The sequence below is a fragment of the Mercurialis annua genome, linkage group LG1-X (genome assembly GCF_937616625.2).
Source record: "Mercurialis annua linkage group LG1-X, ddMerAnnu1.2, whole genome shotgun sequence".
Classification (NCBI taxonomy): domain Eukaryota; kingdom Viridiplantae; phylum Streptophyta; class Magnoliopsida; order Malpighiales; family Euphorbiaceae; genus Mercurialis; species Mercurialis annua.
The window spans coordinates 57202618-57213757 of record NC_065570.1 but is presented as its reverse complement, the minus strand read 5'-3'; the positions used below and the strand labels follow the sequence as shown (position 1 = coordinate 57213757).

Here is an 11140-nt window from a genome sequence, read left to right as displayed (position 1 = left end):
ATTTAAAAAAGAAATACTTATTTGTTTAACAGTATAAAAATTATCAAAAAATATTTATGTTTTCTAATTAAAAATATAGTATATTATATTAAAATTAGTTTCGTACTTCTCAGAAAGTAAAAGTCGAAACAAGTAGTAATATTTATCAAACTTTATGATAAGTTAACGTCCTAAGAACTATACTTATTGGAAAGTTAACTTCTCGAGAATTGCCATAAAACGAATCAAGTGAAGCTTTGATTTGGGTTGGCCGGTTTTTAATCTTTCCAAGGTTAAACTTCCTAAGTTCCTATGGTTAAATTCTATTTTTGTGGCCACCCATCTTGGTTACTTAATATTTAATTCCCTTGTTACCCTCAGACATTCGGTTAATTTTCAATGATACCAACCAAAGGACGAGAAGGTCCCAAAACGGTCAAAGGCCTAAAGGCCCAAAGCCCTAACCATTTAGTAACGGTAACGAACGCGCGAGCCATTTTCCAGTGACCGCTGTAAAGAAAGAAAAACATCAACCATGACGACACCGTCACACCGCCCCACATCGAGCTCCCTCTCCTTTATCACTTCCCTCTTTACGTTCCCTCCAAAATCACCGAACTTAAATCAAAACCTATTAACCAAACGCCCCAATCTTCCATCTCCGATGAAGATATTGCGCAGAGACGCTGCTTTACTCTCATTCCTCTCCCTCGTCTCTTCCTTTTCCCATCCCGCTCCTGCTTCCGCCTTTGGCATTTGTATGCTGCACACCCTCCTCTTTTCAGGTTTGCTATTAGAACAATTTACCCTGAAACCTATTTTTTTTTTGTGGTTACACAGCAGGACCGAAGGACTGGCTTAAAGAGCAAAAGAAGAAGTCATCGAAGTTTCTATTGGCGCCTATTGATGCTTCAAGAGAAATTCTTCGCTCTGCCTATCTCATATTGAGTCAGTTCTTACGCAATTTATCTCTTTGTCGTTTCATGTTCCTTGTGTTTGTTTTTTAATTGGAGAAAATTATTTGTTATTTTGTCGACAGCGGCTAGCGAATCGGGATATACAAATAAGGAATTAGAGGAAGTGCAGGAGCTGTTAAGATCTGCTGCTAGGGATTGTGTTCCACAAGATAGGAATTCTTTCGTTGCTTTTCAAGCTAGTACTGGAGTCGAGGTTTTATGAGTTTTAAATGTTTTTCTTTCATGTCCTCTGTTTTGGCAACTAGAGTTCATAACTTAATTTATGAACTCATATATATATCACGCCGATATACAGGTTTGCACATTTCAGTTAATTGTGAAGAATGCGGCTTCCTTGCTTGGTAAAAAGGATTCTGTAAAGTTGGAAGCTGATGCTATGCTTAATGATCTCATAAGGTAACTGCACTGTTTTTATTATAATGGGGAGCGGGAATCGAACCTTGGACTCCTAGGCCGTAATACAATGTTCCTGTCACTTAGGCTATGTTCCTACCACTCAGGCTATGTTTCTACCACATAGGCTATGCTTGTGGGAACAGTATCTGCATTTTTCAAATGGCAAATTACTGTTCAGTCTTTCTATTATAATGAACTTCTTGGAGGATTTTGGAAATAATTGAAGGAAAGTGTTCAGGTTGTTTTGCTGATTTCATAGTCAATTTTCATTCACTCTTAGAATTCAAATAATCTGAAACTTACCAAGGACTGCTGGGCCAGAGATTGAAAATTATAACCCCATTGTACTATCTCATAAACATTGTCTAACTTTTATATGATTCTCGTTCTGCAGATCTTTTACTTCTCTTAATGGTCTTGCAAATGAAAGTGATATTCAAGTTGCTTCTGATAGGTATATATCTCTTATCAGATGTATAAGAATCGCTTTTATTCGTGAATTTATTTACACAATAAGCCAGTTGGCTCTTATTTGCAATTTGGTGTCCAATTAGATTTATTTTCAGAGCTATATTAATATTTTCACTGTAAACTTGATTCTGATTTTAATTGGGAGATTGATTCATATAGACGAGTCTGTTCCATATATACGTTGACAATAACCTACACATCCCTGCTTTGCAGAAAGAAGTTAGCTGATGCACTTACGAATACTCTATCTTCCCTAAATAAGTTTGAGCAGGGTGTGAAGGACTGCCTTGAAGTTTGATCATTTCGCGTTTCTATATTGAGGTGTACACTTCGTTTGAGGATCTCGCAGATGATTTATCTTTTTGAGTTAGAACTTGTAAAGTATAATTCCTTGACTTGATGTTGTTTGTATACTTCAGTTTTCCAACTTGATCTCATTACTGGCCCATTCTCTCAAACGCCTTCGCATATTTTTTGGCTTATAACATTCTGAATTCTAGAAGTTGACTGCAGTGGAGTAAAGTGAGGTTAAGCATAGTCTTGTTTCTTAGTTCGCTTGTTGGGTTAGGTTCTTAATTATGCTAATCATGGACTGGATGCCCAAGAGGCAGTCCATGTTTATGCCCAAGAGGCAGTCCATGTTTATGCCCAAGAGGCAGTCCATGTTTACGCCCAAGAGGCAGTCCATGTTTCTCTTTACAAAAAGGTAACCTTATGGTTTTTCTAGATTAACAATTTAACATGCATTCCATATTTTTATCCAACTATTCTGTTAACTAAATTTCCCATTCTTTCAGAATATGTGAAGTCCTTATTGTAGAATACAAATACGGCTACACTTTTAGAGAATTGCTCTTCTAGCATATAAAACATAAACCAAAATTAGCTGCAATGTTGCTAATTTAATTTCACTAATCGTTCGAGATTGTAACCTTGGGTTTTGTCGTCCAAGTATGCATCTCATATGAAAAATGAGTCATTTGTTAACCTCATGCTTCTCTATTTTTTATCTTTCTGTATTGCATGTCCATATTTGTATGAATTTAATATTTTTATGTTTCCACTTTGATGTAGGGCAGCTTGTACATCAGTTTTGTGGGTGTATTAAAACAGTTTAAGGATAACAAAGTAAGCTTGTCAACCAGGTTTATAACTGAAAACGATTCGGAAACTATATTGCACAAGATCGAGAACAAGAAACTTGTGTATCATTTTCGTTGCAAGTATGGTAATATGAACAGTAAAATCAAACACTTAGAGTTTGATCCTTTTTTTCCTCATTCTTTACACCAAAGATTGTGTTTCTCCACACAAGTCAATACAGCATCAGACCCAGGTCGAGTCACTTTAAAGTGAAGTCCAAGCTGGGTGGACAACTGGAGTTCATGTGCTCCGTGGTTCTCTCTTTCTATATAAACACAGAAAAGAGCAGTTCTGCTGGATTACAGCTTGCATAACATTAGAGCTTCTATTTTTCTGAGGTAGGGAATATGATGGCTGGTGGGTGGGTTAGATACGTTTTCTTCCTTCTTTCAGTTAGTTCATGCTGAACTGGGTCTTTTCACCCTCCTGTATGCTTACTACAAATAGTCTTTTGTTTGAAATGATACTACAAATAAACTTCCGTAACCTGAGTACTTCTATGTACTTGATGGATGCTGCAATATACTGGTGAATTACTTGGAGAATCGAACACACAGGTGCAAATACTGAAAAGAGTGATTCTTACACTTATGCTATAAATGGGGTGCAATGCTTTATGCGTATTATTTCAACTATACAGCCGAATTGTTCTTACTGTTGGTTAGTTTGATCAGGCAAACCAGATGCCTGCACCAAATACAAACGACAACAAGGCTTTCCATCTTCAGGGTAGGTCTGCATTGATCTGGGCAAGCTGCGGAGCCTGTTGAACAGATTTAATGGGTCATCCATGAGACCAAAATGAGCATCAGGATCACCAATTTGTGAAAGCCTTACATTGGAAAATCCTAGAGGAGGCAAAAGATGATCAGGCCAATCACTGTAGAAATGAAAGATGGAACTCGACATTGTGGTGGATGGTTTGTTCATGAAATCTGCCAGCAGAACTGTGTGGGCAAGGGCACACTTGTCAGCTATGCTCTTCAGCACCTGCATGGCTTGAGTATGAGAGAGATAGTAGAGGATGCCTTCTAGCACCCATACTGTGTTCTTCTGTGGCACGAACCCTGATGTCTGAAGCTTTTCGGGCCAGTCATTAATTCTGATGTCGGCTGCTACTCTGTGTAGGGATTTTGCCATCATTTTTGGACATTTAAGTTCATCCATTGATTCCATGGCTGCCTGTAGAAGAGTTGTTTTCACATCTAAGACTTCTGGAAAATCAACTTCAAAGACACTGCTTTCCTTCAAGCAGCTTAGGCGGTATGCTCTTGTATCCATTCCTAGAGTATAATTTGCATGTTTCGTTATGCACAAAGCATTATATTAAATACTAATGCAAATGAACTTTGAACAGAAACGAGTGCAATATAGGCTCATTTCGCCCCTACAACTTGGCACAAAAGATTAGAAGAGTTTAACTTTGTATTTTTGGACAAAAACACCCACAAATTGTCAATTTTGAATTACTTTACACCTTTGACCATCGAGACCAGCGGCAGATTACAGTGTAAACTGATCCAAAATTGACAAGATGTGTTTTTTTTGTCTAAAATCACGAACATGGACTCTTTGGATTTTTTTATACCAAATTGGATGGTGAAATGAACCTTTGTTGGAAAAGAGTGAGACGAAGTTGTTAATGCACATTCGATTATCTAGTTTATTCCAAGCCGTGTAATTTTAGGACAAACACATTTATGTGCTAGACTTAATTTCCCTTTTGAGTATTTGTTGCAACTGATTTATATGTTTGATTAGCCAGGACAGATAAAATGTTATGGTTCTCTTTGTACATGCATATTCTCCAATTGACAGTGATGCTTCTTAATTCTGAAGACTTTTTATGCTGGCATATATAAAATCAAATTTAAGTTTTCTTTTAAAGGTTACATGCTGTGCTTGGCAGATTCTGGTTAGGCATTTATGGAAAAGCATTGATGAAGATACATCTACACCGGACTTAGATGCTAAAAGTTGAAAGCAGGTTAACTTTTTATCAGTTTCATCGTCTCAAGCTGCATTATCAATTAGAAAATGTAAAGAATTGGGTGGAGAGAACCAACCTGCGCCAAGGAAAACAACCTGTGCATCTCCACTGAAAGAGTTGAGAGCAGCTTCCAGATTTGAATCGAACCAGAGGGTTCGAACTGCAAGAAGCACCCCTGAAATTTCTCGGGCATTGTTAAGTTGATCATTCTTTATCTTGTCGTGGAGGTTTCTGAGGTATGTTTCTCCTGCTAGCAAATCTGCAAGTGGATCGTCAATCACATGTTTCCATAGAGCTCTTCCAGCTGCCGTTTGGCATGCTGATCGTCTCAATGGATCCCAATCGTGTTGGATTGTTGCATGGAGTTCTCGAACTTTATCAGTAGAAAACAAACCCGGAAGCTCGAGTTCTATCCATTGCGGTTTTTCCTGCATACCATTCTCTTGTTCTGACATGTTTCACGAGAGGTTGAAGATTAATAAAGATAATTAAGTAGGAGAGAACTTAAAATATAAAGGGAAGAATCAGGCATTGTTTGTAGAGATAAGAAAAGAGAGCCACACAAGTAACTGACGCTCGAGAATTAAGCAAAAACCGTATCCAGCTTCTCTGCCTAGGGAAATTAAAAAAAAATGAAGGCAGTAATTGAGTCCACGAATCCCACCATATTTCTTTTTGCGTGACCCGTTTTGTGCTGTCCCGTTTGATTAAAGAAACAGCAAAGTATTGCGAAATGATCCCATCGTAATTTATCAGGATGCGGTTTTGGAAAGTATAATGGAATCACATTGCACTGTCCAAACAAGTACTCGCTTGTCTTTTTGGTCAGGTATAGTAACTCCATTAAGGAGCTAGTGAAAGGAAAGGCCCCAAAGAATTGAGTGGTTCTAATTGAGACAAGGACCCGATTTAAAATTTATAGTGAATAGGGACTAAATCTATTTGAATTGATCTTTGGGTTATTTTCTGGATATAATCACATGCTACTCTTTTGTATTTATCGGGGATGATGATTCTTCTGTACTTGGGCAGGTCTGGGATCAGGTATAAAATAGTCAGGTCCAACCGAAGTTCGGCTCATGAACATATATATATATATATATATATATAGTTTTCAAAAAAAATATATGGCAGAAGCCAGAAGGTATAAAAAAATCCTCGATTTTTCTCTCTCTAAACTATAGATAAATTCTTTTAATTTTTTGGGCATGATTAAATCCTCATATTTTTAAAATTGAACAATTAAATCCTCGTTTTAAATCGAATAAATAAACCTTTATAGTTTATTTTTGGAACACTTATCTCCTCAATTTTTTGATAAATATTTTAGATATTAAATTTTTTTTTGAATTTTTTTTCTATATGATTATGAGAGATATGTCAGTTATTAACGAGTGTTTCTAATGGTGTTGGACGAAAAGAGTTACTTGTTCAATTTAAAAACAATAAGGGCCTAATTATACCCCAAAAAAATAAAGGAGTTGATTAGTACTTTTAAAAACTATGAGGGTTTTATACTTTTTGCCTATATATAGAAAAAAGGGTCATTTATGCCTCTAGTATTTGACTTCAGGATCAAATACGCCCTTAACGTTCGGAAAAGTTCAAATACACCCCAACGTCTTGAAAAATGAACAACCAGGTCCTTTAATTTCGACAACCAAGCCATCAACGTCTTATTTATAAGTTAAAATGAGAGCCTGATTGTTTACTTTTTAAGACGTTGGGGTATATTTGAATCTTTCCAAACGTTGATGGCTCGTTTGTAGACCTATTCATGGGCTTGGGTACCTGGCCCGCCCGCCCAGGCCCGTCCTCTTAGGGCCGGGCTTGGACATCAATTTTTGGTTCCAAGCCCGGCCCGAGCTCGAACCCGAAAAAAGTCCGATTTTTTATGGGCGGGCTCGGGCTTCTAATATTGTAAAAAAACAACGTAAGCCCGCCCAAACCCGGCCCGAGCCCGTAAAAATAGTAAATTAGGGTCGGGCTCGGGTAGTAAATTTAAAGTCCGAACCGGGCTTGGGCGGGCTTGGGCTTGCCTTTAAAAAAGTCAAGCCCGCCTAAGCCCGGCCCGAGCCCGCCCAAGCCCGGCCCATGAACAGGTCTACTCGTTTGATCTTATAGCCAAACTTTAGGGGTATAAATGACCCTTTTCCCATACATATATCTAAAACTCTGAATTCACAAAGTAACAAAACGGTCTTTGAAACAGTGTTGATGAACAGTGTTGATGAACAATGTAACCTTGTTTACAGCCCCTATATAGAGTCTAATTCAATTTTAATGATCATCACAAGTCAAACAAATTGAATATTTTTCACTTTTATTTAGTGTAATCAACATCTTAATAATATTAACTATAATTTAATTTATAAAATTTAATTTTGATTTTAATCAAATCCAGTTAATAAAATCTGATTATGGTTTGGCAATTAAAGTATTTTTTAATCAAATCCAGTTAGATATATTTTTTGTCTTGTGTTTTTACCTTTTTAATATTTCTAAAATTTACATTTTAATATTTAGACTTTATTTGTTTAAAGGATTTTTTTCAAAACTATTGGAAAAAAACATTGACAAAACATACTGGGCAAGAATTCAAAACACAAAATTGGAAAAAGATGAAAAATAAACCGAACTTGAACAAGATTGTTGAGTGGATTTAATTTTGGTTCATTTCAATAATTCAGTAAAGCAAAATTAAACCCTACAAAAATCAAGATATACCTAATGAATACTTAAAAAGCGCTTATAAATAATGGTCAACAAAAATCAAAGAATATTAAAAACACTTAAAAGAAATGCCTAAAAAACATGGAGGAAACACTTAAAATACACCTAAAACACCATTAAAAATACTCAATACGTAAAAAGTTAGCAAAGGCGATGAGTTGGTCAATAATGCACATAGTACGTGTTGACTGCCGCCTATCGGAGATTTTTTCGGCCAAATTTGGGCGATCAAAATTTTTTCTGACAAGACGGTAAATGGTGGACTTTCCGCCGCCAGCTATAAATTTTATGGTATTTTCAGGTATTTTTTAGATGCAGTGTTTTCATAAATAAAAATTAAAATAAAGTCAAAAGTAAACTTTTTAAAGTATGAGTGTGTTTAAAACTTGCAGCATTTTATGTAAATAATTTAAAAAAAATATTACACTTTCCTATTTTTTTGAAGACATGAATATTAATAAATATTACTACATGTATATAATATTATAAAATACTATTATGCAAGATAATATGAAAATAATCTAGTAATGTTTTGTTCAAGGCGCAAATGAGTTGGTAAGATTTTTCCACGAGTTTTAAATTGTACTTGTTTTGCAACCGTTTAAGAGTGTTTATCTCATGCAACTGTTGTGACATGTCATTGTTACAATAAGACAATAAATATCTTGTAATATAAAAATTTTTAATTTTTTTTTTGTCTGAAATATTCCACATGAGTAGCGCACTATTGATTTATAGCACGAACGACATGGCGCAACGGTTGTGTTGTAAATTATCCACCCGTTTTAAACTTGGAGTTATAGTTTGTCTCGTGCAAAAAACTTACACAATTCCAGTGAAAACTAATCTGAATATGAAAGGTTTAGAAGTGTCATCTCAATCATGAGATCCATTTATGACACCTCATGCAATACTAAAAAAATATATTTACTTTCAACTGGGACATATTACATTAGTTGGCTAATAATGAAGGGCTTTTTACACAAACAACCTACTTTGTCAATTTCTTATCTTTTATACGGGTCCAAGTTTGCCTTTTCTAAACTACCATGTGCGGCCTATTTTATTACTTTTATACGGACTCTATATATTAAACCCTGACAGCATACAAATCATAATTTCATTTATTTTCTCTCTCTTCATCATTCAATTCTCTCTTCCTCTCAGTTTATCTTCCTCTTTCTGTTGAGCCGTCCTCTGTTCCTCCGCTCCTCCGTCATCGTTCTCATCATCGCCTCCGTTGTCATCTTTGTTAACGCCATCATCTCCTCTGCTCATCGTCGTCATCTATTTGATTCAGATCTATAATTTATTCATTGTTCTTCTTCTTTTTCTTTTTTATTTTCAGGTCTACAATTTTTTTACTGTTATTTCACCATTAAACATGTATAGAGATTATATTTTAAGAATATAATGCTAATTTCATGTTATGTAATATAAATTTATGGTTATATGGAATAAATTTTTGTTATTTCTGCATTTTTTGTGGTTGGTTGTATTTCTGTGTTTTTTTATTCTGCAGTTCGATTTATTGATGATGGTTGATTGCTGAAATATTATAATATTACAGTGTTGTTGATTTTATGTTGATTTTATGTTGATAATCAGTTGGTATTTCCTTAATTTTAACATTGAAAAAATTTATTCTAAAAAAAAACATTAGCAAATTAGATAATTTTGTGCGTGAAATAAACTAAAAAACAAAATTTAAATGATATTAGATAAGGATATGTTAGCATTATCATGTTGACATGTTGTTGATTTCTTGTTAATATTTTATAAATTGTCACAATTTTTCAAAAAATTATGTTTTATTTTATTCCTTATGTTGATTCGTTGTTGATTTATTGTTGACATTATGTTGATATGTATTTCAACTTTTTTTGATTTTCAATTTTATGTTGACATGTTGTTGATATACTGTTGATAACATGTTGATTTTTCAATCATTGAAAGAAAAATAAAGTTAGTCTTAAATTGATGTATTAATGAACTATTGATATGTTTTTGATAATATGTTGATCGTTTTTGACTTAAATCAATCAATATTCTCATTTTAAAAACATCTTGACTAAATTAGCATTAATTGTTGATTCGTTGTTGATTAATTGTTGACATTATGTTGATAAGTATTTCTACTTTTTTTGATTTTCAATTTTATGTTGACATGTTGTTGATATACTGTTGATAACATGTTGATTTTTCAATCATTAAAAGAAAAGTAAAGTTAGTGTTAAATTGCTGTATTGATGACATGTTGACATGTTTTTGATAATATGTTGATTGTTTTTTGCTTAAATCAATCCATGTTCTCATTTTACAACTAAATTAGCATTAATTGTTGATATCATGTTGACATTATGTTGATAATTTGTTAATATGATAGTAGTAATTCTACTAAAGAACAACAAAGGTAAAAAAATGTTTAAAATAAATAAATCAGATAAAGATATTAGCATAGTAAGTAATCAAAATAATATGAAAAAACAACAACAATAATTCAAATGAAAAAATAAAATAATTCTTACATATAAAAATAAAAATATATTAAATATACACCAACACAACAGTTCACAAATTAAAGAAATCTATTTAAAAATATTTTTTTTCCTCAATTCTCTTTGCAGCTGCACAGTTTCTTCAAAATCACTTGTATAACTGTTTTGCGTTCCACCTCTCATACCTAACTAAATTTCGACAAAGACGGTTATGATACAGTTTCATTTCATCTAACGAAAGTTTATTTCACAGACAATATTATCTTATTTGTCAATGTTAAAATAAAAAAAATCAGTAGATATCAACATAATATCAACATAAAGTCAACATAAAATCAACAACACTGTAACATTACAATAATTCAGCAATCAATCATCATCAACAAATCATTCTGCAGAATAGAAAAACGCAGAAATACAACAAAACACAAAAAAATGCAGAAATAACAGAATTTTATTATATAAAATCACAAAATTATTCTATATAACATGAAATAAGTATTAGATTATTTAAAGATACTCTTTATACATGTTTAATGGTGAATCAACAGTAAAAGATAAACAAATTACAGATCTGAAAATAAAAAAAAAAGAACAAAAAATTTCAGATCTAAAATTAAAAAGATAAAAGAAAGATGACGCGGCGAGACAAAGGCGGAACGGCGAAGGCAGAACGGCGGAACAGAGGAGGTGGAACGGCGAAGGCAAAACGGCGGAACGGAGAAGGCGGAACGGCGGAATCGAAGGAGCAGAAATCGTGAAAATTTTCTTTCACAAGTTAAAAGAAATCGTGGAGAAGAAGAATAATTGAGAGAAATAAGAAAAATCGTATAAAAGAAAGAAATTTGAAGTACAAGTTATCAAAGTAAGAAAATAAGGTAGGTAAAGTAAAGATTTAACTTGTCCTGTATAAAAGTAAATGGGCTGCTAAAATCAGTATTTTATATAAAAAG

At 33.8% G+C, this 11140-nt stretch overlaps 2 protein-coding genes across 6 annotated transcripts; one reads left to right on the top strand and one right to left on the bottom strand.

The window, feature by feature from the left end:
* Positions 1-448: 448 nt before the first annotated feature.
* Positions 449-5956, top strand: LOC126664339 (uncharacterized). 4 transcript variants are annotated; one of them, XR_007637392.2, is made up of 8 exons: positions 449-737; positions 820-927; positions 1019-1149; positions 1252-1352; positions 1747-1806; positions 2037-2144; positions 2903-4229; positions 4876-5956. XR_007637392.2 is itself a non-coding variant. In XM_050356692.2 (7 exons), exons 1-6 carry the CDS (start codon positions 515-517, stop codon positions 2119-2121), a joined length of 708 nt encoding a protein of 235 aa, XP_050212649.1. In that variant the 5' UTR covers positions 449-514; the 3' UTR covers positions 2122-2144; positions 2243-2281. The 4 variants fall into 4 exon arrangements, 2 of the variants coding, with proteins under 2 accessions (XP_050212649.1, XP_050212648.1); XR_007637393.2 differs by having other exon boundaries at positions 2898-4229; XM_050356692.2 differs by lacking the exons at positions 2903-4229; positions 4876-5956 and adding an exon at positions 2243-2281.
* LOC126664337 (uncharacterized) lies at positions 3480-5411 on the bottom strand. Of its 2 annotated transcripts, XM_050356690.1 has the most exons (3): positions 5033-5411; positions 3804-4249; positions 3480-3729 (listed from the first exon to the last, which is right to left on the bottom strand). In XM_050356690.1, exons 1-3 carry the CDS (start codon positions 5409-5411, stop codon positions 3691-3693), a joined length of 864 nt encoding a protein of 287 aa, XP_050212647.1. In that variant the 3' UTR covers positions 3480-3690. The 2 variants fall into 2 exon arrangements, with proteins under 2 accessions (XP_050212647.1, XP_050212646.1); XM_050356689.1 differs by having other exon boundaries at positions 3480-4249.
* Positions 5957-11140: the final 5184 nt, after the last annotated feature.